The sequence below is a fragment of the Cottoperca gobio genome, chromosome 3 (assembly GCF_900634415.1).
Source record: "Cottoperca gobio chromosome 3, fCotGob3.1, whole genome shotgun sequence".
Taxonomy (NCBI): domain Eukaryota; kingdom Metazoa; phylum Chordata; class Actinopteri; order Perciformes; family Bovichtidae; genus Cottoperca; species Cottoperca gobio.
Window position 1 is genome coordinate 24878595 of NC_041357.1, and position 14124 is coordinate 24892718.

Here is a 14124-nt window from a genome sequence, read left to right on the forward strand (position 1 = left end):
ATGTCAACGTGCTGGGAGCACTAGAAGAAAAGTCAGCCTCAAAGTCATTAAGATTCATCTGCTGGGTACCATGCATGTCTGCGCCAATATGTGAAGGAATTCCATTCTGCAGTTGATGAGATATTTCAGTCTGGACGAAAGGGACCTCCAAGATCATGAGATCCATGCTAAAAATGTGCACATGCCACTTAAAATAGGAAAGATCAACCAAACAGGAGGCTATAACAGCCACGTGGATGCACATCATGCCATACCCAGGTGAGTACAAACTCGACAATCCCTGCTTCTAGAACACATCCAGTACAAAACTCCTGCTGTTAATTTCTTGTTCCAGTTCCATTTTTACACATGTAACATCATCTTCATCTCACACTCTCTATTTTACTCATGCATCCAGAACATTGTAGTCATGATATTTTTTGACTGCTATTCTTAGCTCTTTGGCATGACACTGTACACACTCATTCCGTACATTAACACTCTTGCAAAAACACACACGGTAGCAGCAGACAAGCATCTCTCTGCTGCCAACAGAAGTGGAGCAGTGATTCAAATTAGACTGGAGTGCTTTGAAAAGTGACAGAGGATCTTGTTGGGCTTGGGCTGCATATCGTACAGCATAGGTCTTCAACAGGGGGTCTGCGACCCCCAGGGGGTCTGTGGAGGTACTGCAGAGGGGTGTCGAAATTGTAGATAAAGCACATTTTCTTTGCACATTCACATCCTTCCCACCCCCTTTCGCACAGAACTCTGACAGCACCGCCCCCCTCGCACAGAACTCTGACAGCACCCCCCATTCCTTTGAAGCTGGGGGTCCCTGCTCCATGCTACACCAGTTTGGGGGTCCTTGGCCTGAAAAACGTTGAAGACCCCTCTTGTACAATATATTGAAAGTGGAACATCCCTGGTTCAATTCCAGCTGGGGACTTTTGTTCAGGTATCAGTATTTCTTGTCCATCTCCATGTTCTATTAATAAAGGCTCAAACAAATGAAAATCCAATGGTTCTTAAATGTGGCAGCAGCAGTTAATTTAACAGACACCTACAAAATCATACCCATAACATCCTTTTACTGTCACTATGCTTTAATAGCGTTCATAGTAGTAAAGCAGACCAGTGGCGGTTCTGGGGGGCTAGTGCCCCTATAACACTGAGCCTGGACCCACCTGTGGCCCCCTCCGAGCGAAGATTGTACAATAATAAAAAGTGCTGATTTTCTTGCGACGATCCAAGCAGGGGCGGGACTTTATTTTGATGGGCACACCATGCGGCCAATCACATGCGAGGACAGACTAGGATCATCTGGAGGCCGGACTGGAGGCCGGCTGGAGGCCGGGCCGGAGTCACTGGGGTCTCGAGAGTCGGGGGGAACAACACAGGGATCTCGAGAGTGAGGGTGAGCACGGGGGTCTCGAGTATCAAGGGGAACACGGGGTCTCAAGAGGGAGGGGGAGCACAGGGGTCTCGAGCATCAAGGGGAACACACCCCGGAGTGACAGGGCGTCCTGAAGCTTTTTGGAGTCGGCTGAGTCCATTCTGGTCAGTTCGTTCTGTTACGACTCGGACACAGGGAAGGAAGACTCAATTGCACGACTCCAGACACAAAGGTAGTGTAGAATAAAGAAATGTTTACTTCCATAAATCAAAACAACAACTGAAAACGCTCACTAGGAGGATTAACAAAGTTCTCTGAAAAAACACACTGGTAATTGGAACACTGGTATGACAAGGATATGACAAGACAAACTGACACACAACAAGGGGAGACAGGACAAGAGTTGTACAAGAGGTGAGTGGGAACAGGTGGAAACAATCAGGGGCGGGGCAGACGCTGACGATGGCGGGAAACCACACAAAGACAGGGAGTGAACACAAGACATGTCACAAGGGAGGTGAACTCTACAAAATAAAACAGGAACACAAATCCAGAGACATGACATATAAAGTATATAGCTTTTGTGATTTAGGTATTGTGTATGTCTTATTTCTACAATGCACAGATGTAATTTGAATTTGAATATATAATAATGAACATAAACAACAAACTTGGCTTTTGTTAGTAGGCTACTCACAGCTATCAAGCTAGCAGCTTGTGGAAGACTCATGTGATGCACAATGAGTGTTTCTAAAATACATTACCTACCCTAGCTTTAAATGCATGCACGTTTCTTGCTCTCTTCCTTGATGTGTGGATTACTTGGGCTATAACAAATAATGGAACGGGACATGAATAAATAAATATAATCTTTTAACAGCTGTATATTTAACTATCAACTTTTATTTATTTCAGAATGTTTTTATTTATTTCCGTATATTTTTAAGCATTAAGTTATTTATTCCTTTATTTAGCCAATTTATACATTTATTTATTAATTTAGTTTATTTATTTATACTTGAGTCTTTTTTTGTCCTCTATAGCTTACTGTCAGACACGAAAGTGGGCTAACTTTCACAATCAGTCAGAGTCTTTATAAAAATAATAATTCGTGTCTATGAACTAGTGTAGAGCTGCAGAACTGACAAACGATATTTTGCAGCAGCGCTCAAGCCGAAGAAAGCTGATCACCCCGGGACTCTCTTTGCGTCAGGCGAACATTTAGTCTCTCTCTCGGTTTACCAGATAACAACAAAGTTCAGCAACTGCGCATTAATCAGTAGGACTATTTTACAAAAAAGAGTGTGTTGCTTATTCCTACTGCCAACTGTTGGAGGAAATGTGGGTGGAGACGCACTTCCACTGAATCAGAGGCGCAACATTTCCAGTAACAACTTTCCATATCAGGAAGTGTTTCACTGTGAGACGCTGGCATTACACCTCAGGCAAGCAGAAAACTGCGTTCCCACCACATACAGTAGATCGTAGCTGAGTTTGTTTGTTATTGGAAGTAGAAGTGGAATACATCGATTCAAAATGGAGTTAAAGAGGTGATCTGGAGTCTGGGAAATGGTCTGTTTTACTTAATTAATCGAATCTGTCGCATTAAATTAACGATAATATCTTCTATTGTGTTTGTTTTCAGTCGAGTTCGCGATCGGATATGTTTTGTCCTGCTTATTTTAGGGACTATTGCAACAGCTCTCTCTGGTACGTATAGTGGGAATGTAGACGGCTTTATATAGTCTAAGCAATAACTAATTATCATAATCAATCTCTTTGTGCATTGTTTGTTTCAGGCCAGAATCTGGACTGTACCAACGACTTCGACAATACTTGGTTTTGCCAATTGGAAGCACAAAACTGCACTGAATACAATGTGTCTCTATGGAGCATCGACAGATATGGGTGAGCTGTTGTTTCACTACAGATCCAGATCATTTATTTACACTATTGATTCAATCATTTCACTAAAATAGTGTCGATTTAGTTGATTGTCTTCAAATTGTATGGCAGTGGTTCCCATCCCTTCCTCTTAATTCCCTTAAGGGAACCCTTTTCTATCATTGAGTAAACTATCAACCCCTGACTAATGTGAAGAGACATCCTTTGAGCAGATTATTTCCTGTGAGTATTGCATCAGAGGTTCATTAGACCAGCCTGCTTCAACTCTGACAGTTGTTCTGAATAACACTGCTATTTTATAATCTTCATGGGGGGGGGGTTAGATATCTGTGTGTTTACAGTGGTACTGGCCACTGTATGTGCCGACGCAAAAAAATAGACGTCTTTGACATAATGTCAGCAATGTTACCTCTACACATTCTGTTGGTAATGTTATTTATTGTTAAATTCTGATATTTCTTACACGTTTTACCTTTACATTAGGAAGGCCTTGCCACGCCCTGTGTAGCTTGTACCAGGGTGGGAACCACTGATGTAGGGTCTTAAAAGATCACCTAAACAGCCATAAATATACATATTTAATACATTCAGAACATGATGTATGTTATTGTATGTATTCCACAGTGATACACATTGCATTTTCAAACAGTGTGAAGTTGGACAATGTTGTTGCTCTTTCAAAATGATGTGTATTCTGGGAGCGACTTATAACGCTACACTTTCGAAAGGAGGTAAAAGCATGAAGTCCAAAATCATCAGCGTGAAGGACAGCAGTAAGTTGACTTCTTTTAAATGAAATTCAATAAATGGAATGTGCTGGCAGAAATACACTGATCCAGATCCAGACAGTGAATGTATGTAAGACTAGATGGAGGATAAGAAAGATTCCCCTCCTCTCTTCCTCTACAGTAAAGCCCAAAACCCCAACAATCATCTCAGTGAAAGAATCCAATGGGAATTTTCAAATCAAGTGGAACGCAAACACGATTGGCAGTTTTGGTCAAAGCTTGAAAGCTAATGTGACTTACCATAAAAAAGGAGACGCAGAAAAGGTAGGAGCAATATCATATGGACTGTATAAGAGAACATTTTCCCAGGGGATGTAGATTGTGACGCGGCCATGTCAGGTTGCCGTTAAGCAAAAGGAACTATGATTGCTGAATTATCTCTTTTTTTAATCATTTTTATCTCTTCAAACCAGGTACCTGTGCATTTCAAACCAACTACAGTAAATGGACTGAATTACTATGAAATACTTGGTCGACACTTGAAGCCAAGTACAACATATGCAGTCAGCGTGAAAAGCTACACAGACTGGAGTGAAAAGTACAGTGACAGTAGTGAAGAAATAGAATTCACAACCCGTAAGTGCCATTTTTTAAAGTCTTTTTGTCACTTTTTAATGTTTGAGTATACTGCATATATCATGATAAGATTCCTTCTAAGTATTTGTAATCCATTCATAAGGTGAAATATTGAGTGTGTCCAGGGTAGGGTCTGACCTTATATTTACAGTCTGTGGGTCAGACCCATAATTTGAAATCTACTGTAAACTTTAATTGTCATATTTTAAGAAGCCACTCCATGATAATAGATGAATAGACATATTGTTGTTATGATGCTATTTAGCATATTCAAATGCAGTTTGGGATATGAAAGAACAGTATCATTTATATTTATAGCGCATCCACCACGAATGTACTTGTTTGCCCTCCTTGCCTTGGATCTGACGCAGGATCTGCTATTTCCATCGAAAGAATCTCACAGACTAATCTACCAGGAATGTGCTCTTACATGTACTTGTTTGGTATTGTGCTGCCAGATCTCATTGCATTGCACTCTGGCAACTTTTTCCCCGAAAAAGCTGCCCAAACTCAGTGGTCTCATGGAAATGAATGAGAAGACGTTTCCCTTACATTGTTAACACCAAGGGTAAAATAATCCTCGCAGATTATGACAGTTTCATAGTATTTTAAACCGCTGTGCACGTATTTCGGGTGTATTTACAAGTGTTGAATCGTCCCACATAGTGAATACTGTTACAGATAACACAAGCCTGGTGCAGATCTACAGGCATACAAGTACTTCCCTCTAGTTTATCTCTCTACTGCATGTAGTCTGTACAAAAAGTAATTTCTGATCTTACTTCATACATGTTACTTTACAGCTATGTCCCCAAATGACCTGTCCCTGGCTATCATCGTCATCCTCTGTGTTGCCGCTGTCATCATCAGCGCTGCTATATATGGCTGTTATTTAAAGTAAGTCATGCAGATAAAAGATTGTATTTGTGTCGTTTCTCTTGTAGTGAATTACATGAAAGGCTTTTCCCTTAAATACTGTAACTCCTGTGTTGTGTTTATGTGTCTTGTTTGTGATTTTTGTGGATTTATTTGTGTAATTGATTTTAGGCTCAAAACAAGGTGGAGGGACGTAGTTGCCAAATGTCCAAATCCCAAACTACTGCTTATGCATCCAAGCAAGCAAGGGGTGAGTCACCAAGTGATGTAAACTTTTCTTGTTTGCCAAAATTCTAATAATTTATTATTTTAATTAATTACACGTGTGTGTGTGTGTGTGTGTGTGTGTGTGTGTATTTATTTATTTATTTATTTATTTATCCTCCTTGTTGCAGGTCCTGAAGCCTGTGTCACCCATCATCTCGTCTGTCCGTGTTGAGCCCCATGTTCCAGAGGAAAGCAAACCATGGTTAGTGTGTCTGCACTCGTACATTTCCTTAAGGATTTCTATGTGTTTATATTGGAAGTAACCCTATTTCTCTGTATTCAGGCTGAAAGACACAAGCGGTGGGAGCCCTCAGCAAAGCAGTGAGAGTACTGGCTCATCTTGTCTCAGTTATGCTACTACAGAACCTGCCAACATTATAGCCGGTGTCCAGGATGCCCTTGAAAAACTCTTTCCAAATATCAGCCCGATATCAACTTTGACCACCAATCCACCTACAGAATCAAACAAAGACCAATGGAGTTTGCTCTCCCCTTCCTACAACCCTTGTGATGTCAGAGCTGATATCATGAGTGTTGGATCAGATGGCTTTGACAATCAAACCTATTTCCTCAGTCCCAACTGTGTTGACCAACAGGCACCAGCTGGTCCGCTTGTTAATTTACCACCAGTGGTTTCATCTCTGGTGCCAACAGAAATGTCATATGATCAGTGCAATGCAGATTCTTTGGGATGTTCACATGCAGAAGGCTCCAGTTTGTCCTCCGTCTTTAGGGGAACCAACACAATTGCGTCATGTGATTCTGTGTTCAGATTTGAGGCAGAGTGTGAGAGCTTTGATGAAGCGGTCCTTGGTGTAACAAAGCTACATGAAAAAACTGAAGGGGGTATTATATGTGATGAAAACCCCTTCTACAGGTGTGCACCTGCAGGCTCACACAGCCTCCCTCCAGTGCATGACGACTACCAGCCATTTCAGGATCTGGTGAAGCAGCCTGATATTTTGTTTTCAGAGGAGAGAAGTGGTGAGAAAGAGGAACGTTTGACTAAATATCCAGACAAGTCATTCACCAAGATGCCTCAAAGCTTCGTTGGACCCGTTGCCCCAGGTTCCATTAACAATGTCCATGTTGGCCAGGGTCTTTCCGAGCTCCAAAGACATTTACTCTCTGGGATCCCTGCTGACCAGTCTATGCCATTAATCACAGAAAGCGGCTATCACAGTGTCTAGCTCTGAATCTTTATGCGTTTTATTTTTTTGTGCAATTTTTCCTTTTTTTATCATTGAGAAACTTCGATGACGATATAACCGACCGTGTGAATGGCAATCAAATGTGTAACATGACTCAAGTTTAAGTGGGAAAACGCAGTCCTGTCGTCATCCATATCTGTTTACGAAGATCATGTGATATGACCGAAAGCTCCCCAGGTAACAGTTAAGAAATGCACTTTGAGTAGACATTGTTCTTTCCACTGACATGACGGCGGGCAGCGATCCAAGGCAAAAAAAAAACCGTCTTTGCACCTTAAGAGCAGTTGATTTGTTGAATTTGTGAATACTTTGCAACAGTGTATGATTGATTTTGATGTTTTAAATGTATGCATGTTACAAATTCTTGGAAGAAAACGGCTCACATATGTATGTATGAGTAAACAGAAGAGTCATTTCTGGTAGATTATTTTAATCTCTCTGAGCTTGATTTGACCAGGGGAGTCGTCACAAGAAAATAGCATATGTACCCAATTGGGCCATCAATACTGAGCCTTTTGAGGAGTTTTACATTGAACTGACTGAGCCCTGCGTCTGAAACAAGTCAGGTATTGCATTGATCGGAGGCTATTCAGGGTTGAGAAATGACTTCATCATAGCTCTTCTCTGGAACTGTTGAGCCACTTCGCCTCATCAAAAAAAAGAGATCTAAGACTTGAAGGAACTAATTTCAACATACAATATATTCAGTTCACTATATGCAAAGAAATGGTAGAATACTGGGAATACGTGAAAGAAATGTTACTATTAAGGCACATATTATCATATTATCTTGAGTTGTGTTTGCTTTAAATGGACATTGCTTCTGAGTTTGTTATGTTGTTTTATTGTAAATCTACAATTGTGCTTTTGTGGCAGAAGATATCTTTGATATATATTGTCGTGGAATTCAGCCGATATAAACTAAACCAAAGGGTGCTGAGAAGTAAATCTATTATACTGAAATAAAGATACCTGGTTAAAGAAGTGAGCTCTTTATTCTTGCAAGAAAGGAACAACAAAACAGAGTGTCAAACGGTCCATTATGAAGTTCAAACAGTCTACCATGAAGTTCAAAGAACAGAGAATACAATTATACTATATAGTCACCAAGTGGGTACCTATGTATACAGACAATCGGCTGTGCAACTACGCACATCTAGCTGATACATGAAATACAAGAATGTCAAGGTGGCATCACTCTGGTCTCAATCGCTGTAAGTAGTACAAATCTTAAATGAGCATATGAAGAATACGACAGTATAAGACCAGATAAAAAATTAACATTACAATATGACAATAAAACCCACTGCATGACTAAATACAATGAGAGATAGTTGTTTTTGTGATTTGATTAAATGAACCCAAAGTAGGAGTTCAACCTTTTTCTTAAACACAAAAAAGTCATATTCAAATGCAACTTACAGCTTCATTGGTGGGAACTTGTGAAAGATTGCGTAAAGACTACCAAACATGTCCTTCCTTATTTTGACGTATTTTCTGTAGAAGCAGGTTGAGACATTTATTAGGGAGAAATATCTCAAAAGTGTACACAGTCATACATAAAAGTTGAATTAAAATTGAGCGTGCAGAGAGGTGGTTGGAAGTACAGATTAACTGACTTGACCACTAAAGATATTCTGTTAATATCAACATGAGTAATGGCTGATATAATTATACAACTGTATAATATTTTAATCGATAAAATCTATAAGTATATTATATCACTTACTATATAATTAAATGTAATCTATTAATATAATATCCTCATATATAATTAAACCATTTTATAGTAATATAGTATCATTAATTGATCAATTGATAGACGTTATTATAGATTCTTGTGTAAATGTGTAGTTTTACCATGAGAGTGATTTAATACAGAATACTGTTTCAGCTCCACTAAAATGAAAAAGGTATCTTACAATAGCTGTAGTGTTGACAGTCATATAGGGAATTATTTACAAATAATATACTATAATAAAGAGAACTTAGTACTTGTAATGCTTATTTGATAATGTAACTGCACTATATTGTATCAAACTGCATGTTTGTGGGAAATTGTGGATGTGAACAGTGTAGCAGGAGGGAAAGTGTTTAAAAGGATGTTCTTGCTTAATTCAACATAATTATAATTATATAATATATAAACTTCAAAAGTAAAAGTGCTGTTGCAACATGTGAAGCTGCACATACAATACAGTATGAACTCTGCTTCCACCTGGTGGTCTTACATGAATACTGCCTCACTGTTGCCACAGTAACTTCACATGGAACAACATGAAACATCAAATGATCACCAACATTTTTTTTGTACAGACATAAACCCAGCAAGTGACTTAGAACAAGTGGTGATTCCATAATTATGTGCATACTCAGCATGTAGAATTGCAGGAAAAGCATTAAAAACCTTTACAACTCTCCACTTACATGCAGTACATACAGTATTTCCTGTAATTGGAGGAGCCACTTAAGCAGTGAGGAAGGTTATTGGAGGAGGAGAGATTGCCATACCTGTGAAGTCTTTGATTGGAAGAATGCAGCGGAGGAGGGAAGGTGCCCCAGGGTAACCTCTGATTAAATCTGAACTCCTGATGAATGTTCAGTTATTGCTGAAACTCCTGTGCAGCCGGTGACACATTTCTACCTTTCTGCATTACCTGAAACTTGGACTGTAGCATGCAACAACCAGGCCGGCTGAGGCTGAGGCCGTGGATGGAGGAGCAGATTCAGTCTGGGAGGTATCCAGGAGTCAGCTGGCTGGACCAGGTAGACCCTTCCATCTCACACTCATCCCACACAAACACATGCATACACACCTGGCTGCAAAATGTTGACTTAGACGGAGAAAGGTTTATCAGGAAATACTCTTTGCAACAATGTATTCAGTACTGTTTCATTATTCTTGATTCTACAGTCAGCACAAATCTTCCAAATCCCGTGGAAACATGCCGCTCGTCATGGATGGAGTATTGACCGAGATGCTACACTCTTCCGGAGTTGGGCCATGCACACTGGTAGGAGCCCCACACCAATAACAATGTGTTTTGTTCTAGCTGTTTGGTCCCTTATAGTCCATTGAGACTCGTTCTTGTGATGCGTTCTTAGATTCCCACTTGCATGCTTTGATGCAGAGCAACGAATGAGTAAAACCACAACAAGTTTATATTTGTGATCCCTAGTAACAGATGGACAGCTGGGGTCACAGCCACAGCACTGTAGTCATGTCAATGTCATGATATTAATGACAATTGTCAAAATGTATTTCGTGCAAAATGTATGAGTCAATGCTAAATTTATTGAACTGTTTTCCACTGTTGTGTTCACATGTGTAAAACAGGAACTTCAGTGACTCATTTTATGTAACTTTTGCATCACTTTGTATTTGGCATTAGTTATTAGGGCATTAGGGTGTCTGGGGGGTTAAGACACATACAATATGTTCACGGCGTCTCTGGTTCAACTCTGGCCAGGGATCTGTCAATGAAGGTTGAAACGCACCAAAAAGATTGGTTTTACTGGATCGTCTAATTCATGAGAAAAGTCCATAGAATAGTCCCCAGTACAACATATCATTTCTTTAATATACATAATATTAGGAAAACTAAAATTGTGCCTGCAGCATTTGGCGATTTTCACTGCATTTTGGAACCATCCTAAAGAGATTTTCCTGCAGACCTGTTTCCTGCTTCGTAGAAGTATTTCCAGTAAAGCGCAGCAACATTATGTTTTATTCATGTCTTTCTAGATTAACCACATTCATATCATCGTCGCAGTTTCCAATTAAGTGACACACAGTAGCATGTGCAAACACTGCACATGCTAAAAACCTTTCCAACTCAGTTTCCCCCTGTTGCTGCCTGGACTTGTATTTACATGACACAAGGCACCAAAAACTCACAACGAATAATTTGTATTAAATCTGTCATTTATTTAGCATCTTCTCTTAGGAAGCAGGACATTTAAAAAAAAAAAGTAATCAGTCTCAGATTATTTAACTTGTTTATAGTAATCGAATAACATGGACCGGATCTGTAATCTAATGTCTGTACATTCTGAGTAACGAGTTGAGTAAAGTGGTCGCACACACACACACACACGCACACACACGCACACACACATGCACACGCACACACTAGTCTTGGGAAAGTCACGCTTTGTGATCGTAGTTGCATCACATCATGGGAAAGCTCCAGTTGAGCTGCTGTGAATGTGCCAGGTGATCATATTGCTGTCAAAGTACAACAGGACGGCTCCTCACAAGATCTAGAAAAGACATGTTCTGCTGTTGATTATGTAAAAGAAGACACTGTGTGGGTATGTTCTAAAATTCAGCTCAATAATCAAGAGATTTTAATAGAAATCAAACCATAAAAACGTATATTAATATAAAGTACACAGATTAAACCACCGAGCAATGAAACCAAAAAATACACCAAACATGTGGAGGCTCCTCGAGTCACTACTGACAGCTGGAGGTTGCAGCGTGTGTGTAACGTGTTACCTGTGCTCCTCTTCTGCTTGTTAGCCCTTGTCTGCTGTAAATGATCCATAGTGGATCTTTTTTAAGCTCCAGTGATTTTATTATTGAGGCTATGGTAATTATATGCAGACGACTGGCTGTGGTCCAAATCACAATATGGTGCCAAATATGAGAATTCAACACAATGGATGCAGTCACACACCTGATGATAGATGGTAGCAGCACGAGGAAGTTGCTACAGTAATATTTGAAGATACAGATATCTGATGAATCATGATCAGGCTGTAACGAGGCTGATGTGATTCTGATTTGATTATATTCCTGTTGTATCGAGAAAATCCAACTCTTATTGTGGTTCAGTATCAAATATTCCAGGTTTCTATTTTTAGTAACCTTTTCCTTCCCGAAATAGGGAGTGGTTACAGGTACATCAAAGTAATACTGTGGTTGGGTGACAACACCCTAATACACCCCCAGTGATGCTGGGTGTGGTCCAAGAAGAAGAAACACACTTGAAACTTAAATTCATTCCTGTGTTCACCCTGGTGCTAAATTAAGTTACTCTTTAAACGTACTATTGCTGGGCAAAAGCTTTCCAGAATTTAAACTTACACACACAAACACACACACACACACACACACACACACACACACACACACACACACACACACACACACACACACACACACACACAGACAGACAGACCAATGCTTGTCTTTACATTTGTCTTCTTCAGGGCGATACCGTCCAGGCAAAGACAAGCCAGATCCCAAGACATGGAAAGCGAATTTCCGCTGTGCCTTGAATTCCCTGCCTGACATCTGTGAGCTGCGGGAGCACAGCAGGAAGAGAGGCAGCAATGCCTACAGAGTCTACAGGATGCTGGCCAGCACACAAAAACAGAGACGCAGGATTGGTAAGACACGTCTTTTTAAAATGTATGCATTACTTTAAAGGTAAACTAACATATTCTCAGACAGGCCTCATTTGACAGTACTGTGTTTTCTCAGGGCTGCGGATGTTCAGCAGGCCCCCGGAAAGACAGGCGAGTTTAGGTGATGACACACACACCACACATGCTTGGCAACCCACAACAACAAGACCCATTTCAGACACACCACAGAAGGTGGAGACCCCGGCAGAAGACACATTTTGCAACATGCAAACGCACGGTGAGACGCTTGTTGTTGTTGCTCTGGCTGTGATTATGAATGGTGTTGCCTCTGTAGCCTGGTAATGAGGATTGTTGTTGTTCAGGCATGTGGGAGGCAAAACCAGAGGACCAGGAGCAGAATGAAGCTGTGTTTAAGGTATCAGACCGTCCATGTACCGACTGACTGAATATTGTGTGGCTTGTCCTTTCATGGAGACCCTCTCACTCAGAGATGACTCACTCCCTACAAGCGAGAAGGAAAAGTACCCTGATGAAACTGCATCCTATTTAAATTAAAGGGACAGTTCAACCCTGTTTCCCTTTACCTGTGGTGCTATTTGTCGGTCTGGATTGTTTTGGTGAAGATATCGGCCGTAGACATGTCCGTCTTCTCTGGAATATAAAGGAAACACTCATCATGTGTCTCTTTCTAGAAATCATAACCCTGGTCACTCAAGATAATCCCCAGATCTTGTTGTGAGTCATGGTAGGTGGATTATCTTGAGTAACCGGCTCATCATTTATGGCAGGAGACATTGCTGTGGAATTTTTTTCAAATGTGTTTATTTGGCACCACAAGCGCCACCACATCTCCACGGCCGATATCTGTAACACTCAGCAACTCCAAAAAACAATCTAGATTGATAAATAGGACTACAGGTAAGAGATTAGATATGTTTGGGGGTGAACTGTCCCTTTAACTGCTTTGAGATCAGTTTCATAGATGTCCGTCTGACTGAAAGTATCTTGTCTCCCGTAGTTGATGGACCACTTAAACACCGACGCCTGGAACCAGACTGAGGAGCAGAGAAGATGGAGAACACACACACTGTGGGACCACTGGCACTGTACGACACTACACACTGTGTGTCTGTGTGTATGAGGAGTGTCTTTGACTTCCTTCTTATTACTCCTATCGTTGGATAAAAGTTTTATGTCTTCAAATAATTGATTAATTCAAAAAGATGTCAGTTTATTGTGTGTTCGGGGATGAATTCAGTCCTGCAAAAAGATCTAGTGCTGATTAGGGTATTTAGAGTATTAACGTGACAAACAGATCAAATAAAAACACATCTTTCTTTCTGACCGAGACACAACATGACGGTTAGATATGTAGGCGAAGTGTGTGTGTGTGTGTGTGTGTGTGTGTGTGTGTGTGTGTGTGTGATTAATCAGAGTCTTTGCATGTGTGGTTACATGTTGTTTTGTGCTCCTCAGGTGCCGGTGACGAGAACCCGTACTCTCTGCACACAGAGAACTACAGCGACCTGTTTGGTCCAAACTACATCAAGGAGCTCTCCGATTGGTCCACACTTCAGCAAACACTGATGCCGTAGCTGTGCACCAAACGACTCATCCTCCTGCTTGTTGTGTCAACTATATGTTTGATTGGAAGCTGTCTTGCTAACCTATAGCTGATTTCCTGCTGCTGTTCTGTCTGCTGAGCTGACCACTGAAAAGGGGAAACAAGAGAGGGGGAGCGGATGGAGAA

At 40.7% G+C, this 14124-nt stretch overlaps 2 protein-coding genes across 3 annotated transcripts; both read left to right on the forward strand.

Annotated features, from left to right (window-relative positions):
* The first annotated feature begins 2683 nt into the window (after positions 1-2683).
* Positions 2684-7983, forward strand: LOC115006399 (uncharacterized). Of its 2 annotated transcripts, none has more exons than XM_029428619.1 (10): positions 2684-2925; positions 3021-3085; positions 3175-3283; positions 3905-4053; positions 4190-4332; positions 4482-4644; positions 5448-5541; positions 5692-5770; positions 5916-5989; positions 6071-7983. In XM_029428619.1, exons 1-10 carry the CDS (start codon positions 2912-2914, stop codon positions 6975-6977), a joined length of 1797 nt encoding a protein of 598 aa, XP_029284479.1. In that variant the 5' UTR covers positions 2684-2911; the 3' UTR covers positions 6978-7983. The 2 variants fall into 2 exon arrangements, with proteins under 2 accessions (XP_029284479.1, XP_029284480.1); XM_029428620.1 differs by having other exon boundaries at positions 2685-2947.
* A 1677-nt stretch (positions 7984-9660) lies between these two features.
* LOC115005157 (interferon regulatory factor 1-like) lies at positions 9661-14075 on the forward strand. The gene is made up of 7 exons (XM_029426974.1): positions 9661-9764; positions 9913-10012; positions 12216-12395; positions 12490-12651; positions 12737-12789; positions 13393-13480; positions 13851-14075. The coding sequence occupies exons 1-7, from the start codon at positions 9675-9677 to the stop codon at positions 13967-13969; spliced, it is 792 nt and encodes a 263-aa protein (XP_029282834.1). The 5' UTR covers positions 9661-9674; the 3' UTR covers positions 13970-14075.
* The last annotated feature ends 49 nt before the right edge of the window (positions 14076-14124 follow it).